The sequence below is a fragment of the Myxine glutinosa genome, chromosome 6, assembly GCF_964187855.1.
Source record: "Myxine glutinosa chromosome 6, kmMyxGlut1.1, whole genome shotgun sequence".
NCBI lineage: Eukaryota > Metazoa > Chordata > Myxini > Myxiniformes > Myxinidae > Myxine > Myxine glutinosa.
Window position 1 is genome coordinate 56,293,918 of NC_136266.1, and position 25,047 is coordinate 56,318,964.

The 25,047-nt window shown below is 47.0% G+C and overlaps 1 protein-coding gene and 1 non-coding gene across 3 annotated transcripts in view; one reads left to right on the plus strand and one right to left on the minus strand.

Moving 5' to 3' along the window:
• Window positions 1–2,759, minus strand: part of LOC137429804 (SKA complex subunit 1) — a 97,941-nt gene extending 95,182 nt beyond the window's left edge. The window contains exon 1 of one of the 2 annotated variants that reach the window (XR_010984950.2): window positions 2,574–2,742. Coding sequence is in view for 1 of the 2 variants with exons in the window: in XM_068120060.2 (XP_067976161.2) it covers window positions 2,574–2,640 (67 nt within the window). In the remaining variant the exon portion in view is untranslated. Of the gene's footprint in view, window positions 1–2,573 lie in introns of both variants that reach the window. The other variant, XM_068120060.2, reaches the window with a different exon arrangement.
• A 929-nt stretch (window positions 2,760–3,688) lies between these two features.
• On the plus strand, window positions 3,689–3,760 carry TRNAM-CAU (transfer RNA methionine (anticodon CAU)). The gene has a single exon. It is a non-coding gene; the product is annotated as a tRNA-Met (tRNA).
• The last annotated feature ends 21,287 nt before the right edge of the window (window positions 3,761–25,047 follow it).

The following is a 25,047-nucleotide window of genomic DNA, read 5'->3' on the forward strand; positions in this document are numbered from 1 at the left end:
GATAGAGATACAGAGATAGAGACACGGAGATAGAGACAGAGACACAGAGATAGAGACACAGAGATAGAGATAGAGATAGAGGAGACACAGAGATAGAGATAGAGACACAAAGATAGAGATACAGAGATAGAGACACAGAGATAGAGACACAGAGATATAGATACAGAGATAGAGATAGAGATAGAGAGATAGAGATACAGAGATAGAGATACAGAGATAGAGATACAGAGATAGAGATACAGAGATAGAGACACAGAGATAGAGACACAGAGATATAGATACAGAGATATAGATACAGAGATATAGATACAGAGATAGAGACACAGAGATATAGATACAGAGATAGAGACACAGAGAAAGAGATATAGAGACAGAGCAGACACAGAGATAGAGATAGAGATAGAGACACAGAGATAGAGATACTTTGATAGAGATAGAGATACAGAGATAGACATAGATATAGAGACACAGAGATAGAGACACAGAGATAGAGACACAGAGATAGAGACACAGAGATAGAGACACAGAGATAGAGATATAGAGATAGAGATATAGAGGAGACACAGAGATAGAGATACAGAGATAGAGATAGAGACACAGAGATAGAGATACAGAGATATAGATACAGAGATAGAGACACAGAGATAGAGACACAGAGATATAGATACCGAGATAGAGACACAGAGATAGAGACACAGAGATAGAGATATAGAGACAGAGGAGACACAGAGATGGAGACAGAGATAGAGATAGAGATAGAGAGATAGAGATACAGAGATAGAGACACGGAGATAGAGATAGAGACACAAAGATAGAGATACAGAGATAGAGATAGAGACACAGAGATAGAGATACAGAGACAGAGATACAGAGATAGAGACACAGAGATAGAGACACAGAGATTTCGATACAGAGATAGAGACACAGAGATAGAGACACAGAGATAGAGATATAGAGACAGAGGAGACACAGAGATGGAGACAGATATAGAGATAGAGATAGAGAGATAGAGACACAGAGATAGAGATACTTTGATAGAGATACAGAGATAGACTTTGATAGAGATACAGAGATACAGAGATAGTCAGCATGGCCATCTCTCATGCCATCCCATCTCTCATGCCATCCCATCTCTGCATGCCATCCCATCTCAGCATGCCATCCCTCAGCATGCCATCCCTCAGCATGCCATCCCTCAGCATGCCATCCCTCAGCATGCCATCCCTCAGCATGCCATCCCTCAGCATGCCATCCCTCAGCATGCCATCCCTCAGCATGCCATCCCTCAGCATGCCATCCCTCAGCATGCCATCCCTCAGCATGCCATCCCTCAGCATGCCATACCTCAGCATGCCGTCCCTCACCATGCCGTTCCTCACCATGCCGTCCCTCAGCATGCCGTCCCTCAGCATGCCGTCCCTCAGCATGCCGTCCCTCAGCATGCCGTCCCTCAGCATGCCGTCCCTCAGCATGCCATTCCTCACCATTGCATCCCTCAGCATGCCTCAGCATGCCGTCCCTCAGCATGCCGTCCCTCAGCATGCCGTCCCTCAGCATGCCGTCCCTCAGCATGACGTCCCTCAGCATGCCGTCCCTCAGCATGCCGTCCCTCAGCATGCCGTCCCTCACCATGCCGTCCCTCACCATGTCGTCCCTCACCATGTCGTCCCTCACCATGTCGTCCCTCACCATGTCGTCCCTCACCATGTCGTCCCTCACCATGTCATCCCTCACCATGTCATCCCTCACCATGCCATCAATCACCATGCCATCCCTCACCATGTCATCCCTCACCATGTCATCCCTCACCATGTCATCCCTCACCATATCATCCCTCACCATGTCATCCCTCACCATGCCATCCCTCACCATGCCATCCCTCAACATGTCATCCCTCACCAAGCCATCCCTCACCATGTCATTCCTCATCATGCCACCCCTCACCATTGCATCCCTCACCATTGCATCCCTCCCCATTGCATCCCTCACCATTGCATCCCTCACCATTGCATCCCTCATCGTGCCATCCCTCATCGTGCCATCCCTCATCGTGCCATCCCTCATCGTGCCATCCCTCACCATGCCATCCCTCATCATTCATTGCATCCCTCATCGTGCCATCCCTCACCATGCCATCCCTCACCATGCCATCCCTCATCATGCCATCCCTCACCATGCCATCCCTTATCATTCATTGCATCCCTCATCGTGCCATCCCTCACCATGCCATCCCTCATTATTCATTGCATCCCTCATCATGCCATCCCTCATCATGCCATCCTCACCACACCAGCCTTCCGCTTCACCTCAACACGGGCAGTTTCGAACTTATAATAAATAATTACAAGGAACTACATCGGAGGAGGCCATTACTCATACATTAGGCCCATGGCATAAAGCCTACGCAATTGTTTCCAACCTATGGTTGTTTGTCCGTGCTATATCCTTTTAAAATACTGAACCTCGCATAGCCTCATCCATCTGCCGGGGTTCAAACCGCCGACCTCCCAGACTCAGAGCAGACGCGATAAATGCCATAACGTAACCGAGGCTGCTTTTTAAATGGATCTTACCAGTTTCATTTTGGCCTTTACTCTCTACTGAAGAAATTAACGGATTTGTGCTCCTCCCCTCCAGCATCCTGCCGTGCCGTTGAATTACTGCTCGATGTCGAAAACTCACAAGTTCAAGCACAACAACATCTACGTTTCCCGCCGTGAAAGTCGAATGGCGCCAGCTAAGTGGGCGTGGCGACAATAAACTCCGCCCATGTAGCATTTGTTGTTGTTGTTGTTTTTTGACTTTAAAATATTCTACATCCAACGGATTATGTTGCGAACTACACCAGGACTTGGTGGTGTGATTCTGCTCTTGGTGTTTTACATTGTCTTACATCTGTGCAGACCTGGCGCTAAAAGTTGAATGGAGGCCTTTCGGGTACCCATGATGCAGTGCGCGGGCGCCATATTGGTACGAGCTTCCTCGAGCGGCTAGGCGAGCGGCTTGCAAAGCGGTTGATACGGAACGACTCGCTTGGAATGCGATAACAAGCCATTTGTTAACGGAACACCCCAGCTTTTCCAGGACACATCCAAGGCAAACAGAATGTGCAGACTGCTTTAATTTGTGTTTGTGGAGTACGAGTACGAGTACCACACCCTCTGATAGCAGCACCATGCCTCCTGCATCCCCCCTTTTTGTATACATAGTCAAGGCTCGTGGAAGAGCGAGCTAGTACTAGCACCATGACACGACAGGATGCAACAAGACATGAATCAGGGAGACTTGGACAAACAATGGGTGTGGGGAGGAATGAAGGGATGGAGAAGATGCATGGAGTGGACAAGAATGGATACAGAAGGAAACTGCAATGAGGGAAAACTGGAAATTTGGAGGGAGCCGGGAGGAGGGATTGGGGGTGGGCGTTAATTTGGGTTAAAGGGGGAAGAAAGGATCATGGTCATCGATTGGGGATGATCTGAGATGTTGGTCTTGCTGTCTTGAAGAACGGGAGGGAAGAATGAGATTGAAGAGGACGTGGAAGTTCGTCCCACAAGTGGGGTACAAAAGTGAGTAGAAGTAAGCAGTGATCCTGGGTTTCGGTAGTTTCACCAGAAAGAGATTATTACTCATAAATAAACGTTTATTACAAAATAATTATTATAAAATCAGACATTCAAAAATCCATAGCAGAGTGGCGCAGCGGAAGCGTGCTGGGCCCATAACCCAGAGGTCGATGGATCGAAACCATCCTCTGCTAGGTTTTCTTTTTAATCTATTTCTATATCAACTAAAAAGCGCTGTCAATTATTATCTTATGGTGTCTGTAACTGCGACACTCCAGCAAAAATATATTGTACATCATGATGACATAATAGTTATACTATCAGTATCACTATGGTGAAAGTGTATTGTATTCAATTTGTATTCAGTAAGGTATTAAGATATTATAAATTATTATGTTCTTCTACAATCTAAATCATTATTATTTCTCTGATCAGGTTTCTCCATTAATTTGAAAGGCAAATAAAAACAGAACGACGTTGCCATTGTCATTGTCGACAGTGCACCGAACAGCGCACTGTACTTGCGCACCGCTTAAAGAGCAGAGGTTTCAGGCAGAGTGTGCTCCACTTGTTCAAGAATGAGGTACCGTATATCTTTCTGCTCTTGCACCGGTTGTTTGGTGTCCTGTCAGAGCCAGCCTGTAATTATACTGAATAACAATACTTGTCTCCTCTCAAAACTGGTGTATTATTCCTGCCAAATCATCAGATCATGCAAACAGGACAAGGAAAAGCAGAAAAGGCAATTCTGAATTCTGATCATACGTCGCTCTAATCTCGGTGACATCAAACCCAATATAAACTAGAAGTAGATACCTGCGATCACAAAACGATCGCCAAAGGTACGCCTACCTGACTGGCAATCCAATGATGGCATATTTTGTTTGACCCACCATGTGACCTTTATCTTCCAACATTTGTGGATACAGAGTAGATTAAGAAAAGGTGTCCCCGTCTACAGTCTATCCATAAAACTCAACATCATGAAAATCGGAGGAAAATTATTGAAGTTATGATCAAAAAAGTGTTTTTTGTTAATTGGGTCACAATCCGAAAAAGGTACAAGGGCACCAATCAAATATCAAGTGCACAGCTTCAACGCAGGTACACAATTATAATGGCTTTGAGATTCCGCATTGGCAAAATTAAGCGATGACGAAAAACGTTTTTTTTTCAGACTGCCATTTGACCTTGACCTTTAACTCGGAGAGCTATGATGTAAATTAAGAGCAAATGCGACTTACTCTTAGCTAGCTGGAGAGGGCAATTAGTTGCGATTGGACAAACCTTTTTCTACCCCCGCTAATTCACCCCAGATACACTTTTTTGAAATTCCAACTTCTTTCCTGGAAGTCCTTGTATTGCTGTGTCCATATGTTTTATACCTTTCCCACCTCCCCCCAAGCCCTCTCCCTCTCACAGTTCTCTCGATGTCCCTGCTCTCAAATGTTGTGTTTGTGTCCTTCCCCCTCTCTCCCCATTTGTCTACCGCTCCCCTTATTTTATGTTTTGTGTGTCTATTTGACTTTTTGTGTGATTAATGTTAGCTTTTTCACGAGCCTCGATCTTGTATACAAAAAAAAAAAAAAAAAACCTTCAAGTTTTGGTGAAAAATGTTTAAATGTCTATAATTGGAATGTGACCTGAAAATTAGGTCAAGGTCAAAAAAGTTACGTCGACCCCACATACTTTTTATTCCCATTATTGATGCAAAACTTCATTCTGAAAGTCCCACCCAGCTCTGAGATCCAGCTCAGACATTGGCAGAAAAAAGGAAGAAAATACTAAATGGTGGTTTAGTACCCCCCTAGTGGTGTAAAACCTTGACCTTTAACTCGGAGGAGCATGATGTAAATTAAGTTTCAATGCTCTTTGCACTAAACTATCTGGAGAGTGCAATTTAGTTCTGATTGGACAAACTTTAGTCAAGTTGTGGTGAAAATGTTAAAATGACTATAATGCGATCATGACCATAAAATTAGGTCAAGGTAAAAAATAGGTCAGTCCTGAAAAATTTTGCACCCTTGACCTTTGACCTTTTCATCTAAAATAAAATGGTTTCTAGCTTTTGATTGGTGCACCAATTCAGTAGCACAATATGCAAGTCCTTAACATTTCAGGTCAATTGGTTGAAAACAGACGATTTTATTTGATGTTAACCTGTGACCTTTTGCCCAAATTATTAAGGGGTGTTGAAAGTCTGATGACAAAACTCAAATGGTAATTGGATGAAAATTGATTATTTTAGGTTATGGTGACAAGGCTCAAATGGTAAAATAGCTACGGGCTGGACACGGACACACACACACACACACACACACACACACACACACACACACATACACAGAGAGACAGACAGACACACGCACACACACACACACAGACACACACACAGACACACACACACAGACACACACACATACACACACACAGACGCACACACACACACACACACACACACACACACAGATGTGATTCATCGACTTGTGGGCCGTCCATTAAATGGACGTTAAGTGGGTGTCCTGTCTGCCAGCATTAATTGGTGGACGTTAAAGATCCAATGGTATCCTTCGCGAGCTATCACTGGCAGCATGGGCAAAATTCCAAATTTCTGCTATAACCAGCAGAGGGCATTGCATCAGAGGCACAGCTGCACCCTCAGCCAATGATACTACCCTGCACCCTTGTGCTGCATTCGAACAAAGAAGAAGATCAACCCCTCCCCCAACCCACCCCTCAGCTCTCACAAACTCCAAGTCCTCAACCTGCCCCTTCCAACCCTAAGGCTTCAATCCTCTCCACATTCCAAGCATTCAAACCCTGTCTTAACCCCATCGCCCCCCACCCCAACACAACTCTTCAACCCACCCCCTCCCCTCCCACTGTGAACACGGAAACTGTGATTGAAACAGCAACAGCATTCAGAAATGGTTTGGCAAGATCGGTATGGAAGAACTTGACTGGCCTGCACAGAGCTCTGACCTCAACCCCATTGAACACCTTTGGGATGAATTGGAACGCCGACTGGGAGCCAGGCCTAATCGCCCAACATCAGTGCCTGGCCTCACTAATGCTCTTGTGGCTGAATGGAAACAAATCCCCACAGCAATGTTCCAACATAAAGTGGAAAGCCTTCCCAGAAGAGTGAAGGTTGTTCTTGCAGCAAAGGGGGGACCAACTCCATATTAATGCCCGTGATTTTGGAATGAGATGTTCAATGTTCGGGTGTCCACATACTTTTGGTCATGTAGTGCATAACGTCGATGTAAATTTTTAAGTACTGTATACGGTGCGTATCTTTGGGAATAAACTGTAATTTTCGCTCTCCCCGTTTACTTATTAAATACGCACATTAAGTCACAATTGATCTATCTTATGCACGGCGCATCCCTCTCCCTCCTTGTAAAACACCAGGATGACAGTTTATAGCTGGGTCGGGATTCGAACCCAGGCTAGACAGGTCAAAGGTGAGTGCACACGAGCCATGAGTTGAAATTGTGTCAAAATGTACATTTATATTAACTCATATAAACTTAATTCCCACGCTTGTGGACAGAGTTCCATCGTTTATTGTAGTATAGATATAACGTCATCTAATATACAACTAGAATGGCACTCAATTGAGAGCATACCTCCGCCTGGTTGGCCATATCACTCAATAGTGAAGAATCACTAAAAAAATTATACTAGCCGGATCCGGATCTTCAGAAAAATTGAACATTCTTCCTCGTCACACACACAACCTGTCCACAAAGTTTTGTCCAAATCCGTCCACAACTTTTTGAGATATCCCGCTATGCTTCGTTTTTGGCCCTATCTCCCAATGGTGAAGAATCACTTAAAAAATTAAATAATTCTCATATCCGAATCCATATTCAGATCTTCACCAAAATCGAATCTATTCTTCCTTGTCAGACACCCAACCGGTCCACCAAGTTTCGTCCAAATCCGTCCATAACTTATTGAGATATCCCGCTATGTATCGTTTTTGGCCCGATCTCCCAATGGTGAAGAATCACTTAAAAAATTAAATAATTCTCATATCCGAAACCATATTCAGATCTTCACCAAAATCGAATCTATTCTTCCTTGTCAGACACCCAACCGGTCCACCAAGTTTCGTCCAAATCCGTCCATAACTTATTGAGATATCCTGCTATGTATCGTTTTTGGCCCTATCTCCCAATGGTGAAGTATCACTTTAAAAAATTCTAGTAGCCGGATCCGAATCCGGATATTCACCAAAATTATTTCGTCCTTGTCACATACGCTACATCTCTTCCAAATTTCGTCCGAATCCGTCCACAACTTTTTGAGATATCCCGCTATGTATCGTTTTTGGCCCTATCTCCCAATGGTGAAGTATCACTAAAAAAAATTCTAGTAGCCGGATCCGAATCCGGATATTCACCAAAATTATTTCGTCCTTGTCACATACGCTACATCTCTGCCAAATTTCGTCCGAATCCGTCCACAACTTTTTGAGATATCCCGCTATGTATCGTTTTTGGCCCTATCTCCCAATGGTGAAGTATCACTAAAAAAAATTCTAGTAGCCGGATCCGAATCCGGATATTCACCAAAATTATTTCGTCCTTGTCACATACGCTACATCTCTGCCAAATTTCGTCCGAATCCGTCCACAACTTTTTGAGATATCCCGCTATGTATCGTTTTTGGCCCTATCTCCCAATGGTGAAGTATCACTAAAAAAAATTCTAGTAGCCGGATCCGAATCCGGATATTCACCAAAATTATTTCGTCCTTGTCACATACGCTACATCTCTGCCAAATTTCGTCCGAATCTGTCCACAACTTTTTGAGATATCCCGCTATGTATCGTTTTTGGCCCTATCTCCCAATGGTGAAGTATCACTTTAAAAAATTCTAGTAGCCGGATCCGAATCCGGATATTCACCAAAATTATTTCGTCCTTGTCACATACGCTACATCTCTTCCAAATTTCGTCCGAATCCGTCCACAACTTTTTGAGATATCCCGCTATGTATCGTTTTTGGCCCTATCTCCCAATGGTGAAGTATCACTAAAAAAAATTCTAGTAGCCGGATCCGAATCCGGATATTCACCAAAATTATTTCGTCCTTGTCACATACGCTACATCTCTGCCAAATTTCGTCCGAATCTGTCCACAACTTTTTGAGATATCCCGCTATGTATCGTTTTTGGCCCTATCTCCCAATGGTGAAGTATCACTAAAAAAAATTCTAGTAGCCGGATCCGAATCCGGATATTCACCAAAATTATTTCGTCCTTGTCACATACGCTACATCTCTTCCAAATTTCGTCCGAATCCGTCCACAACTTTTTGAGATATTTTGTTCCCAGACAAACGGACAAATAGGGGTGACTTTTGGTGGCGGAGGTAATAATTAAAAAGTTCATCCCAGTTTTTGTTGCTTGCATCTGTGACCATTTTTACATCTCGTTAAATAATAGCCTGTTATCGACCATTTTGTGATCATTATAACTGGTGGTTGTACTTCATGGTCTACACGGACGGAACACAGCATGGGTACAAATTTCCTATAAGAACACTGTGTTAAAAGTTTAAATGGCAGCATGTTATTAGGAAAAATGAGATTTGTTAACAACGGTATTACGTGGTGATGTTAAAACGTGTAAATTTAGATATTTCATGTCGATACCCTGGGAGTTGGGGCAACACTAAATAGACAAGATACGGTTCATCCTGGACTAATTACCTGCACCATTAGTGCGACGGCGTCGGAAACTTCTTGTGAAAGTTTTACAAAAGTTTCGGAGTCGGCGAAGTGACGATGCAATCTGGTGGAGATGTTTAAATGAGCTCGAACCGGACACGTGTCCGCTCGTCTGCACAAACGGACAAGCTTAATGAAGTGATGAGGTGGGAAATGAGACGCTCGTTCAGCATCCGGAGTATTGTTACACTCGAGGTGAACGTGCTTTCATTAAAAAGCAAGCGACGTCATCATTATTGTCATGGTGCCGCCAAATCTAATGCAACATGTGACGTCCGAAGACTGCAACTAAATCACAACAGAGCACGACGGGAAGTCATGGTGATCACCCCTCCATGAGGGATGCTTTGTAAGAGCACCGAAAATAATGGAGTTGTCCACACCTCTCGTATACCTGTAATGTACCGCTTGTCTCTCTTGTGAGTTGTGGGACCATACCTTTGTAATGTGTTCGAGCTGGCAGGGATAGCTTTGAGGTACGGTATGGATATTCACCTTTGAGTTGCATAGCCTGGGTTCAAATCTTGCCAAACGATTAAACTAGAACGGCACTCGGTACTGATTTGGCACTTGGTGCTTTGACCGTTTCCGGCCTGACACTCAACTTTTCACCCGATGCCACCGCACAATATTGTGGATGGGAAGTGTGGCTCCATATGCAGGCCTACCCATCTGGGTACTCACCCTGAGCACAACACAGCACCCTGAACCCTCGAGGCTGCCACCGAGCTTACATGCTCCTCATCAAATTATGGGAGAGCTCTCCCTGGCTTCTCCCACACCTCCCCCACCCCTCTCCCCCTACCTGACCCTGGCACGTGGCCCTCAGGTGCTCTTTCTGGATACCCTGGACTATCAATTTAGCTCGCCCCTCAGGGTCCCATGGCCTACTCCTGGCCAGTGTACTCCTAGCGCCAGGGGTGCCCTTTACAACAACTCGCTACCTTCCACAAGTCACATTCCCAGCCCATCTTCCCATCAATACACTTTTGCAATCAGAACGACTTTCTACTAACAGCACCAACTGCAGAACGACTTCCAGAAAAAAAATTGCAGGGTCCCGCTAACTATCATTTATCTACTACTCCGAGATTTCCTTGGGCGGAACTCATTCCCTTCCAGTCATTCTTTCACACCACTATTCATTCCTCTCCAGACCACTACACGGATGTTGTGCAGTAGTGATGGGCGATTCTGGGAATTTTGGAATCGATTCGATTCTAAGTACTTTTTTGTCGGAATTGATGGAATCATTACGATTCCGAGTACCTTTTTTCGAGGAATTGATGGAATCAGTACGATTCCGAGTACTTTTTTTTCGAGAAATTGATGGAATCGAGTACGATTCCGAGTACTTTTTTTCGAGGAATTGATGGAATCAGTACGATTCCGAGTACTTTCTTTCGAGGAATTGATGGAATCGAGTACGATTCCGAGTACTTTTTTTGACGAATTGATGGAATCAGTATGATTCCGAGTACTTTTTTTGAGGAATTGATGGAATCAGTACGATTCCGAGTACTTTTTTGAGGAACTGATGGAATCAGTATGATTCCGAGTACTTTTTTTCGAGGAATTGATGGAATCAGTACGACTCAGAGTACTTTTTTCGAGGAATTGATGGAATCAGTACGATTCTGAGTACTTTTTTTGAGGAATTGATGGAATCAGTACGATTCCGAGTACATTTTTTCGAGGAATTGATGGAATCAGTATGACTCAGAGTACTTTTTTCGAGGAATTGATGGAATCAGTACGATTCTGAATACTTTTTTTCAAGGAATTGATGGAATCGAGTACGATTCCGATTACCTTTTTTTCGAGGAATTGATGGAATCAGTACGATTCCGAGTACTTTTTTTTGAGGAATTGATGGAATCGAGTACGATTCCGAGTACCTTTTCGGGGAATTGATGGAATCAGTACGATTCCGAGTACTTTTTTTTCGAGGAATTGATGGAATCGAGTACGATTCCGAGTACCTTTTTTCGAGGAATTGATGGAATCAGTACGATTCCGAGTAATTGTTTTTCGAGGAATTGATGGAATCGAGTACGATTCCGAGTACTTGTTTTTCGAGGAATTGATGGAATCGAGTACGATTCCGAGTACTTTTTTTCGAGGAATTGATGGAAGCGATTACGATTCCGAGTACTTTTTTTTGAGGAATTGATGGAATCAGTACGATTCCGAGTACTTGTTTTTCAAGGAATTGATGGAATCGAGTACGATTCCGAGTACTTTTTTTCGAGGAATTGATGGAATCAGTACGATTCCGAGTACTTTTTTTCGAGGAATTGAAGGAATCCAGTACGATTCCGAGTACTTTTTTTCGAGGAATTGATGGAATCAGTACGATTCCGAGTACTTTTTTCGAGGAATTGATGGAATCAGTACGATTCCGAGTACTTTTTTTCGAGGAATTGATGGAATCGAGTACGATTCCGAGTACCGTTTTTCGGGGAATTGATGGAATCAGTACGATTCCGAGTACTTTTTTTCGAGGAATTGATGGAATCAGTACGATTCCGAGTACTTTTTTTGAGGAAATGATGGAATCAGTACGATTCCGAGTACTTTTTTGAGGAATTGATGGAATCAGTACGATTCCGAGTACTTTTTTGAGGAATTGATGGAATCGGTACGATTCCGAGTACTTTTTTCGAGGAATTGATGGAATCGAGTACGATTCCGATTACCTTTTTTCGAGGAATTGATGGAATCAGTACGATTCCGAGTACTTTTTTCGAGGAATTGATGGAATCGAGTACGATTCCGAGTACTTTTTTTCGAGGAATTGATGGAATCGATTACGATTCCGAGTACTTTTTTTAGAGGAATTGATGGAATCCAGTACGATTCCGAGTGCTTTTTTTCGAGGAATTGATGGAATCGAGTACGATTCCGAGTACTTTTTTCGAGGAATTTATGGACTCCATTACGATTCTGAGTACTTTTTTCGAGGAATTGATGAATCGAGTACTTTTTCGTTTTCTTTTTTGGGGGGTTTTGAAGGATGGGAACTATTACATATGGACTGATGCTGAGAAGGGACAGAGGAATGTGGGAGTGGTTTTTTTTAAATCATCAATCTTTGTTTTTAATTGGAAAGAGCAGTAAAACGTCGGGTTGAGGCTCATGAAACATCTCTATTTTTTTACAAAAAACACGAATTAATTTTTTTTTTTTTAATACAATGAAAAAAATAATATTGTATCGAAATGACAAATTTCAATTGCAACGAGAGTGATTTGCAAACAATTATCAATCATTCTTGTTAAAAAATGACATCATGTTCACAGTTTTATCCACATTTGGATCAAAATGACAATTTTGATTACAACGAGAGTGGTTTGCAAATAATTATAAACCATTATTCTTGTTCAAGAACAACATCATGTCCACATGTTTGGGTTTTATCCTGTTCCTTTTCGCTGATGTCAACTGCCCTGCTTTGGAAAAAAAAAAACACTCAGCAGGAACGGAATTTGCAGGAGCACAAAGGTATTTTCTGGCCATTTTGTGAAGCTTGGGAAATGATGATTCATTCACTCTCCACCAGAGCAGAGAATCTTTAGCCCTCGGGATGTTTTCTTCCTCCAAGTATCTGCGCATTTCAACAACTAGGACGTGCCCGTACGTGGCGTACCCGTAACCGTACCGTACCCGGAACCGTACCCGTACCGTACCCGTACCCGTGACGTGCCCGTAATGAATATGTACAAAATATAAATATGTATGTACTACAATCGATCGTACCTTACAACAATCAACACAGATTGCAACGTCAAATAAATGAATACGCTCTCAAATGTGCCGTCCGAGGCAGCGTCTGCTCGCCACGTTCAGCGTCACTATGACTATCCGTAAGTCCGGAAGTGACGTCCTCATTTGACTGTCCGGAAGGTCGCATATCGCAGTTATGATGAATCGCAAATTAGTTTTAATTAGTTTTAAAACATAGTTTAACGCCAACATAGTTTGCCAACGTGAAATAAATGAATACGCTCTCAAATGTGCCGTCCGAGGCAGAGTCTGTTCGCCACGTTCGGCACACGTGATAGCTCGCTGCTCTCTGATTGGTTGAATCGTTTTTTGGACATAGCTCGGTAACTACTTGTCCGATTAATATGAAACCTTGAAAAGGCACATCCTCGGGTCCCCAGCAATATACCTGGCAAGTCTCAAGTATATCGGACCCGTGGTCGTCGAGAAACAGCGGTCACAGACAAACACACAGACATACACACACACACACACACACACACACACACACACAGAGATTACTGCAATTATAGATAGATGGCATCTGCTGGTGCTGATCTTGAAGCTTTCCATCGTGTGATGTTGTCATTACAACGGCCCCAAAGGTTCACCCTCACCGGGGCTCGGCTGCTTGTCGGTGATTGTTGTTGGATCACTTCAACGTGACGTTCTTCACTGATATGTGTTTCCTCTGTCTGTGCCATTTCATTGATTCGTCTGTAACTTTGTCTTATCAATGGCATCGGCACGTGAGAACTTCTGAAGTTCCGCAGCAAACGGATTCTTGTTCGACTGACTGTGGGACATGATTTCGTACATTGCCTTTGTCAAAGGCATCATCTTTGATAGAGTTTGTGCTTTTCTGCTGACATTTCCACTGTTGCAGCCTGAAATGGCTCCAGAACTTTCATGACATCCTTTAAAATTTCCACATCTTCATCACTCAAGGCCACATGCATTTTACCGAATAGACCAAGTGTGAAACAGGGACATGTTGTTCGATGATACACCTGAACATGTAATAGGCCTATGTGCAATTCCATAGAGTTTCAACGTCCTGGATCAGCTTTGTTGAAGCCATTGAGTTTTGACTTTGGATCTCAGTCAGTCTGTCCATGGCTTTCACGTTGTGATGGAAGTGACTTACCAGAATTCTGATTTTTATTTGCAGATTTTTGAGAATTTTGCTTCCCTTCATTGCATCCTTGACAATTAGGTTCAGACTATGAGCATAACAAGGGAGATGATGCCATTTGAGGAGAGTACCAGCAGCTACCATAGTTGCAGCATTGTCTGTCACTATGACAGATATTCTTCTGGTAATGTTCCAATCCTCGGGTACTTTTAAGAGTTCCTTTGCGATGTTGTCTGCTGTGTGCTCATGAGTCATTTGCAATGTGCCAAGGACAACAGCATGCACATTCCAATCACTGTCAAGGAAGTGGGTCGTGATGGTGATATAAGCCTGAGTTTGACAAGATGTCCAGCTGTCTGTTGTGAGGGCAATGGAAGTAGCAGCGATCGTTGTTATGTTGCGATATACGATCGTTGTTATTTTTGCCAACTTACACTAATATTATTTTTGTTGTTAATAGTATTAGTATTAACTAGGGCATTGCCCGTACTATATCTATATCTAAAATTATATCCCCACCCTCTATTTACATGAAATGGTTTGGTCCAAAGCGAACGGCTTGCGAGTACGGTGACAATCCCCCCCCCTCTATTTACATGCAATGGTTTGGTCCAAAGCGAACGGCTTCCGGAGTTTGGTAAAGAAATCGCCATCGCGTGCACAAACGCGCAGGAAAGCGAATGAATCGCAAATTCGGTTTTATTAGTTTTAAAACATAGTTTAACGCCAACATAGTTTGCAAACGTGAAATAAATGAATACGCTGTCAAATGTGCCATCCGAGGCAGAGTGTGTCCTCCACGTTCGGCACACGCGATCGTTCGCTGCTCTCTGATTGGTTGAATCGTTTTTTGGACATAGCTCGGTAAGTAATTGTCCGATTAATATGAAACCTTGAAAAGGCACATCCTCGGGTCCCCAGCAATATACCTGGCAAGTTAAAAGTATATCGGACCCGTGGTTGTCGAGAAACAGCGGTCACAGACAAACAAACGTACAGACGTACAGACGTTCAGAGATTACTGGAATTATAGATAGAAATGAATAAAGTATATGCTTTGTTACAATGTTATCATTGCTTTTATTATTAATCTTGTAAATGGAATGCCATGCTTGTAAATCTTGTAAATGGAAGGATATAAAAACTGCCACAACTCAGGAGATCATAACGATCATTTCGGTGCATCACATTCCATACGAAAAAATAATTCCCACCAAAAATCGCTTATTTCACGGAAGTACTCCGAATTGACGTCAATTCTGATTCACTATTCGATTCCATGGTTGGAATCGAGAATCGAGTACTTTGGAATCGATTCTGCCCACCACTATTGTACAGTGCGTGAAGCGGGTGCGCATGCGTGGATCGCACTGGTGGGAATGGCGACGCTTGTGAAACGTGCTAGCAGAACCTGGTTCATTAAAACCTGAACAATCCACTGATCTTTGTTCTTGACCTCTGCTTGAAACACCTGAGACATGCAAAACTTATCCAAAAACAAAAAAAGTTCCAACCAACGTGTGCTCGAGAGAAGTGCACTCCACCAGACATGACAGGCACTCTACTATAACCGGTCAGCAAGTGACGTGTCCATTGACACACAGAGACAGAGATGTGGAAGTGATGCAGTCAGCAACCCAAGGCAACGAGTCGATACTCTACTATTATCCACTATTACGAAACGCCACTCTTATCCCTTCACCCTCTGAATATTCATTAGCACTTTATAGATTAACTCCACAGGATGCTTCGCTGGAGTCTTAACAGCAATAGCTTCATTAAGCTTCACCACTCGTTCACGTGAAGAAGTCGGTCCGTTTCACCAAGCAGAACTGACGTCATCAGAACCCACGTGACCATAAGCTGAATACACAAATACAAGGTTACAAGGCCGAATTAACATTGACTCCGTCGCCAATATGCCTCCGCGTAGTCGCCGCCCATGGCAACGGGTAAATGCCCTCGTTTACTGTCCTAAAAACAAACAAGTTTGATTTAAATCTCTTCAGCTGTTCTCAAGTATCACATTTTTTACTAGACATGAGAGGTTTCACATCGATCGGTGAATCCGTTTCAGAGAAAGGGTTTTTTAATATCGGCTTTCAAGCTAATATGGCTGCCAAACGGCCCAAACCACATGACATATGACATAAAAATGTACACTCTGCATATGTATGGGTAGGGGATCACATTTGTGAAGTTTCATGGTGATCGGATAAGATTCGTTTTTCTATCCAAGATGGCTGGCAAACCACGTGACCTACGACATAATTTTCAAACTAAGTGCAGCAGTGGTGTTAGATGACATTTGGAAAGTTTCGCATCAATAGCGTATGCGGTTTCTGAGATATAATTATTTAATATTTTCCTTCACTCCAATATGGCTGCCACACCATGTGACCGATGATGTTTTCGTGATCAACTTTTAATCGCAATGCCTAGTCAATGACACACGTAAAGTTTTGAGTCGATCGCTTTGGTGGTTTGGGAGAAGTTTTTTAAAGGTTTTAGGTTAAATCCAATATGGCTGCCAAACTATGTGACCTATGATGTCATAAATTTATATATTTCAATACAAATGGGTCATGCATAGATAATATGCATGCAATTTCAGATTTTTAGGATAAGGCATTTGATTAAAACATTTATGGCTAGTATACCACTTCACCGACGATGTCATCATTAACATGTTTTGTACTCCATTCGAGTACTTGACAATGTGGCAAGTTTAAATTTTTTCCATTCAGCGGTTTCCAAGAAATAGTTTTTCTCAGACTCTCTGGCTGAACACTGTGAGTTTGGCGCAAGACTGGACGAGATGTTGAGAGGCTTTTTTGTGATTGGAATTAACAGCGATTCCATCTTGCGTAAACTGCTCTCGGAGACAGATCCAGACCAGAAGAAGGTTACCGTCGCCACTGCGTGTATGCAAGCTGATGAGAGTCGATGGGTCATCATCACAAGGTCAACGCCGGATGTGCACAGTCACAACTTACAAAGAGAAGTGTTGTATTTCTCCACCTCCATCTGCCCGCGAGATGTACCGTCCCAAGAAGACTGGTGGCATGACCTTCAGGCGTTGCGGTGGTGGACTTGGCGCATTCCAATGTCGTTGTAAACAATTCACGTGCCACACCTGTGGGAAGAGGGGGCATCCTGGGGAAACCACATTTCCAAGCTGGCCTCCAAAGCCAGTCGCCGACTGGGCATGTCCTTCCTTGGCTTCTTGTCCTTCCTTCCTTCATGTCCTTCCTCCTTCCATGTCCTTCCTTGCCCTTCATTGGCCTTCCATGTCCTTCGCACTCCGTCGTGCGAAGTCCTTCCTTGGCACACCTGAGCTCCTCACCACATACAAGGCTTTCATCCGCAGCTCAATGGAATACTGCTCTCCCCTCTGGGCCGGTCCTCCTGCCTCACACCTCGCTCGGCTTCACGCTGTTGAAACCAAAGCTTTCTGAAGCATTGGAATCTCCCGCGATGAAGCTAACTCTGAGAGCCTTTCAGTCACTCACCGCAGGCAGGTTGGTGATCTTTCTGTCTTCTACCGACTCCTCTCCGGCCTAGCTCCCCCAGCTCTCTCTGGGCTCTGTCCCCCAAATATTCCTACAGGTCGCACAAGATCTGCTAGTAACCTTCTTCTGGTGAAATTGCCAAAATCGAGACTCTCTGCTCACCTTCACTCTTTCATTCCTTTTTTCTCCCGCCTCTGGAACAAACTCCCTCACTCTCTTCAATCCCATTCCTCCCTCCAGGTCTTTAAAACAGTTGTTCACCACCATCTCCTATCTTCCCCATCCAAAACCTTGATCTTTTCTACCCCCGTTAATTCACCCAAATCCACTTTTTTTTTTGAAATACCGACTTTTTTCTTTCCTGGAAGTTCCAGCAGTGTCCATGTGTTTTATACTTTCCCACCCCCGCCTTCCCATGCCTCCTCCCCCCAAGCCCTCTCCCTCCCACAGATCTTCTGTTGTCCCTGTTCTCTGCTATTGTACTTGTGTCCTTCCCTCTCTCTCCCCATCTTGTCTCTTGCTCCATTTTTTGTATGTTTGTGTGTCCGTTTTTTTTTTTGTGATTGATGTGAGCTCTTACATGAGCCTCGATCTTGTATACAAACAAAAAAATACAAAATATTAAAAATCTGCAAGGCCGATGTCCCAGACCTACCTCTTTCACTCACCATGTGGATGTCGACAATGACAACGCAGAGCCAACAGATCGCATGCTTCACGTAACCAACAGCACATCAGGCGCTACCCCAGTCGAAGGTGAGAATTATTCAGTTTTCTCTGTGGACACCAGGAATAATGAACCTCCGTTTGTTGTGACGGGTCACAGATCATTCCCCTGTGGAAATGGAGATCGATAATGGCGCTTCAAGATCTATCATGTGTGAAGGCATGTTCACCTCGCTGTATCCACAGGGAGGGGTTCCGGAGATCACACCTGTGTCGACCAAACTGAAGACATATACCAGCGAAAATGTGTCTGTGATCGGCTCAGCCATTGTGTCCGTTGAGTACGATGGTGTGTCCCATGCTGTACCGTTGCTTGTCATAAAGGGCAAGGGTCCAGATTTGTTTGGCAGAGACTGGTTAAAGGTCATCAGACTCAACTTGCATAAGGTGAACCGTGTGTCCACCAGTGCTGGATGTGCATCGATTGTCGACAAGTATCCTGATCTATTTCGTGATGGTTTGGGCACTTTTAAAGGCACCAAGGTTAAGATTCATGTGGATGCCGAGGTTAGGCCTATTTTCCGTATGGCAAGACCTGTACCGTACATGATGTGAGCAAAAATTGAGCAGGAGCTCGATCATCTTCTGGATGAAGGAATCATCGCTCCAGTTGAATACTCCGACTGGGCTGCTCCAATTGTACCCATGCTGAAAGCTGATGGGAGCTTGCGTATCTGTGGGGACTACAAGATCACCATAAATCGTCATTCAAAACTGGATGGATATCCTCTGCCCAATGCCGAGGACCTGTTCACGGCTCTCATGGGAGGTGAGACATTTACAAGGTTAGACCTGACGAATGCTTATGCACAAATGGAACTTTCAGACGAATCTAAAACTTTCACTTGTATCAATACACACCGTGGATTGTTTGTGTACAATCGATGTCCTTTTGGCATTCGGTCCGCCGTGCCCATTTTCCAGTGAAAAATGGAGAACTTATTAAGAACCGTACCCAGCACGGTTGTGTTTCAGGACAATGTATTGTTGACTGGTCAGTCAGCCCGGAACACCTCCAACACCTGAATGAAGTGCTAAGCCGTCTCTCCAGTGCAGGCCTTGGTCTCCGGAAAAGCATTTTGCAGAAAGGCCGAATCATGCGGAAAGGCATTTTGCCCTCACCAGGTAAAGTGGAAGCTATTAAGCACGTTCCCGCTCCCACCAATGTGTCTGAGCTTCTGGCTTTTCTCGGAATGTTAACCTACTTTGGTAATTTCCTACAAAATCTGAGTACTGTCTTGGAACCGTTGCACATTTTGTTGCGCAAAGGCATTCATTTAAAATGGGGTTCTGCTCAAGAGAAGGCTTCAGGGATGTAAAGTCCCTGCTATGCACATCACCATTGCTTGTACATTATGACCCGACGAAAGAGCTCACTTTGAGCTGTGACAGTTCATCTTATGGATTAGGTTGTGCACTATTGCAAACCGACAATGCTGGTCTTTTGCGACCTGTTGCATATGCATCGGGGAAACTGTCAAGTACGGAACGTCAATATGGGCAGATTAACCGCGAGGCATTTTCTTGCATTTTTGGAGTAGGTATTCACTGGAGTGAATGGAGAAATTCACTGGAGTGGAGTAGGTAGAGTAGGTATTGGAGTATTTTGGAGTATGTGTCCCTATTCACCAGTACCTTTATGGCCGACATTTCACATTGAAAACTGACCACAAACCCCTCCTCGGTCTGTTGGGGGAGAATAAGGCAGGATCACCGACTTCATTTGGTCGGGTGCAACGTTGGTTGGGCTTTAACCATTGCTGGGTATAACTACAAGCCTGTGTACAGGCCAGGACGTGAAATGAATTGTGCAGACGCCTCGAGTCGTCTACCGTTTCCACAAATCATTGAGGAACCACCTCTACCTGTTAATGTTGTTCATCTGCTGTCTCAGGTTGTGCATGAGAAAGCACCTGTCACTGCAAAGCAAATTGCAAGAGATACGAGCGATGATCCTACATTGTCGCAGTCGCATGTCACGCTATGTCCTGTCGGGTGATTGGTCACCTTGTACAAGTGAAGCTAAACTGCATCTAAACAGGAAGGACGAGTTGTCAATTGACGTGGATTGCCTCCTTTGGGGGAGTCGTATCATCATCCCACCTAAACTACGTGAGACAATATTGTCAGAACTACATGATGCTCACCCTGGGATGGTCACTATGAAAACTATAGGCAGAGCTCACGTGTGGTGGCCAAAGTTAGATGATGACATGGAAACCTGCATACGTCATTATCACACATGTCAGGTTAATGCTAAGTCATCGCCGGAAGCACCACTTGAAATGTGGTCTTGGCCAGTTAAACCTTGGTCGAGGTTACACATTGATCATGCTGGACCTTTCTTAGGCAAGTTGTTCCTTGTCGTTGTTGATGCCCAGTCAAAGTGGATTGAGGTTGTTGTTGTACCCTCTACAGGCTCGGTCATTACAATCGAAGCCCAACGCAGTATGTTCACCATTCATGGTATTCCTGATTGCATTGTATCGGACAACGGCTCATCTTATACCAGTGCAGAGTTCCTGAGCTTTTGCAAGCAAAATGGCATCAAGCATTATACCTCTGCTCCATACAAGCCTGCCAGCAACGGCCAAGGTGTGAGGGCCGTTCAGATCATGAAGAGTGGACTAAAGTGTGTTACGGAAGGGACCATGCAAACTCGCTTAGCTTGAGTCCTATTGAGTTATCGCACACGACCGCATAATGCTACTGGTCGTTCTCCTGCATCAATGTTAATGGGCCACGAGTGAAAGACAAGGTTGTCACTTGTTCACCCAGATACGGTGGCCATTATCGAATTGTAGAAATTTCAGCAGAAGCATTATCACGACCGCACGTTTGTGAATCGTGAAATTAATATAAATGATCCTGTGTTTGTTCTCAATGATGGCCTGGGCGAGAAGTGGTAGTCTGGGGTAATTATTGAGAGTGTAGCGGCTACCGCTGGGTTTTCACAATCGCCTTGCACCTATCAAGGACGCGGAGCGATCACCATGCCGGGCTCGTCCAGGACGCCCAGGCAGGCCCGCCCTCAACTTGCCAGGCCGCAGCCAGGACGCTGGGCCACGCCCCCTCTCGCCTTTCCTGGGCAAACGCTCCGGGATAATATGTATATATATTGCTGCCCGATAAACGGGCTTTTCAGAGTGCCTGAGTGTTTGGTTTGAATAAAGCAACTCGGATGAATTCCAGCTTTTTGTCGCGTCCATTCTTCCGATCGACGTGGGAGCCCCAGCTCCTTCATTGGTGACCTACCGACATGGACACGGAAGTCGCCCTTAAACTGCCTACCTTCTGGGCGCGGTGGTTTGGTTCGCACAGGCGGATTCCCTGTTCGCCCTGCGAGGCATCATGGCCGACGACAACCGCTTCCACCATGTGGTAGCAGCGCTCGGTTCGGCCACCGCGGCCCGCGCCCTGAGCCTCCTCGAGAGCCCGCCAGCCGCTGACAAATACGGCGCGATTAAGAAGCTTCTCCTCGACGCTTTCGCCCTCCCATCGGCGGAACGCGCACGGCGCCTGCTCGACCTGCCCGAGCTCGGCGACACGCGCCCTTCCGAGCGAATGGACGACATGCTTTCACTGCTCGGCGAGCACTCTCCTGCATTCCTGTTCCGGGAGCTGTTCCTCCGTCAGCTGCCTAACCCGGTACGCCTCGCCCTGGCAAGCACGACGATCACAGATCCCCGGGCCCTTGCCAGAGAAGCCGACAAGATCTCCGCCGCAGGCCAGCGCATCGCAGCGGCGACATGGGACCCACCGCCGTCCGACGCAACACCCATGGCGCCCGAGCACCCAGCACGGTCGACGACCGAACTGCCGACGCAATTGGCGGCCGCTACACCGAGCCGACCACCTCCAGCACGACGACCGGGGCCGCCACCTGACCAAGCGTGGTGTTACTATCATGCCAGGTTCGGACAGAAGGCCCGGACATCCCGAGCCCGTGCACCTTCGGCAGGCCGGGAAACGGCCGGGCCGGCGTTCATTACCAGCCATGAGCGCCGGCCACACGGGCAACTTACTGTTCATCACGGATAAAGCGTCCGGACGGCGCTTCCTGTGTGACACCGGCGCCCAACTGAGCATCATACCCGCCTCTGACCAGGACAGGCAGTCCGCGGCTTGCGGCCCCTCCTTGGTTGCGGCCAACGGATCGACCATCCGCACCTTCGGCCCGCACAACGTCACCCTCTGCTTCGGCGGCCAACGCTTTGCTTGGACGTTTGTAACCGCAAACGTGCCCATGGCTCTGCTAGGCGCCGACTTCCTCTGCGCACACGGACTGCTGGTGGACATCCAACGGCGTCGTTTAATCAACGCCGAAACCTTCAGCTCCCTGGTATGCACATTGAGCAGCTCCGCGCCGACCGAGCTGGCATGCGCCGTCCCGGCGGCGAACGAGTTTGCTCGCCTGCTCACGGAGTTCCCGGCCCTCACGCAGCCGACGTTTTCGGCCGTCGCAGTACGGCATGGGATCGAGCACCACATACCAACCACAGGCCCGCCGGTCTACGCCAGGGCCCGCCGCCTCGACCCAGCCAAGCTCGCTGTGGCGAAGGCCGAATTCGACGCATTGGAGCACCTCGGCATCGTGCGGCGCTCCGATAGCGCGTGGGCCTCGCCACTGCACATCGTGCCAAAGCCGGGGGGTGGATGGCGCCCGTGTGGCGACTACCGCCGTCTCAATGACGCTACCACCCCCGACAGGTACCCGATCCTGCATATCCAAGACTTCTCCGCCCGTCTGGCGGGACGGGTCATTTTTTCGAAAATTGATCTCATACGGGGATATCACCAGGTACCTGTCAGGGTGGCCGACGTCCCTAAAACGGCAGTCATCACGCCGTTCGGCTTATTCGAATTCTTGCGGATGCCGTTTGGTCTCAAGAACGCGGCTCAGGCGTTCCAGCGCTTGATGGACGGCGTGCTGCGTGACCTGCCGTTCCTTTTCGTTTACCTGGACGACATCCTCGTCGCCAGCACGTCCCGGGCCGAGCACCTCCTCCACCTCCGAACACTGTTCGGGCGCCTCAGCGAGCACGGCCTCATCGTCAACCCGGCCAAATGCCACTTCGGCACGACGGCCGTTGATTTTTTGGGCCACCACATCACCAAGAACGGGGCCGTGCCGCTGCCAACCAAGGTCGAGGCCATCACCACGTTCCCGCGTCCCCGCACCATAAAGGCCCTGCAGGAATTCCTGGGAATGGTGAATTTTTATCACCGCTTCGTGCCCCGCGCTGCTCAACTCATGCGGCCCCTCTACGAAGCCCTCCGGGGCAAGCCGGCCAAGCACGACATCGCCTGGTCCGCAGCAATGGATGCGGCCTTCCAAAGCTCAAAGCGGGCCCTCGCCGACGTAACACTGCTCGCTCACCCGGTGCTCAACGCTCCCATCGCCCTCACCACGGATGCCTCCGACTACGCGGTGGGCGCCGTACATGAGCAATGGGTGAACGGGGTTTGGCAGCCACTCGCTTTTTTCAGCCGGCAGCTCCGGCCGAACGAGCTCAAATACAGCACGTTTGACCGGGAGCTCCTCGGTCTACACCTGGCCGTCCGCCATTTCCGCCACCTCCTGGAGGGCCGACCTTTCACGGCGTTCGTCGACCACAAGCCGTTGGTTTACGCCATGGCCAAGGTCGCGGAGCCGTGGTCGGCCCGCCAACAGCGCCACCTCTCCGCCGTGTCGGAGTTTACCACGGACATCCGGCACGTCGCCGGCAAAAACAACGCCGTGGCCGACTGTCTTTCCCGGGCCAGCGCGAACGCGGTCCACCTGGGCGTGGACTTTGCGCTTATGGCGGCGGACCAAACCACCGACACCACTGTGCAAGCCCTCCGGGCGGCGGACACGGGCCTCCGCCTGGCCGACATCCCCTTCGCGGACACTGTCCTGCTCTGCGACGTCTCCCAAGGCCAGCCTCGCCCCATCATGCCCGTCACCTGGCAACGCCGCATCTTCGCCTCCCTCCACGGCCTTTCCCACCCGGGCCGGAAAGCTTCCCAGAAGCTGGTGTCGGCGCGATTCGTCTGGCACGGCCTTCGTCGGGACGTCCGCGATTGGACCAGCACCTGCACGGCCTGCCAACGGGCCAAGGTCCACCGACACAACCAGGCCCCGCTGGCACCTTTCACCGTGCCCGAACGACGTTTCGACCACGTCAACGTGGATCTGGTGGGCCCCCTCCCCCCGTCACGGGGGTTCACACACCTGCTCACCATGGTGGACAGGACCACCAGGTGGCCGGAGGCTGTTCCCCTCGTCTCCACCACCACCGCCGACGTAGCGCAGGCTTTCATCGCCACCTGGGTCGCCCGCTTCGGCGCACCGGCGGACATCTCGTCAGACCGCGGACCACAGTTCACCTCCGAGCTGTGGGGCGCGGTCGCCCGCAACCTGGGGGTCAAGCTCCACCGTACTACGGCCTACCACCCCCAAGCAAACGGGTTGTGCGAGCGATTCCACCGCTCCATGAAGGCCGCGCTCATGGCTGGCCTTCAAGACGGCGGTTGGGCCGACCGGCTGCCGTGGGTCCTTTTGGGCCTCCGCACGGCCCCCAAGGAGGACCTCCAGGCATCCACCGCCGAGCTTGTCT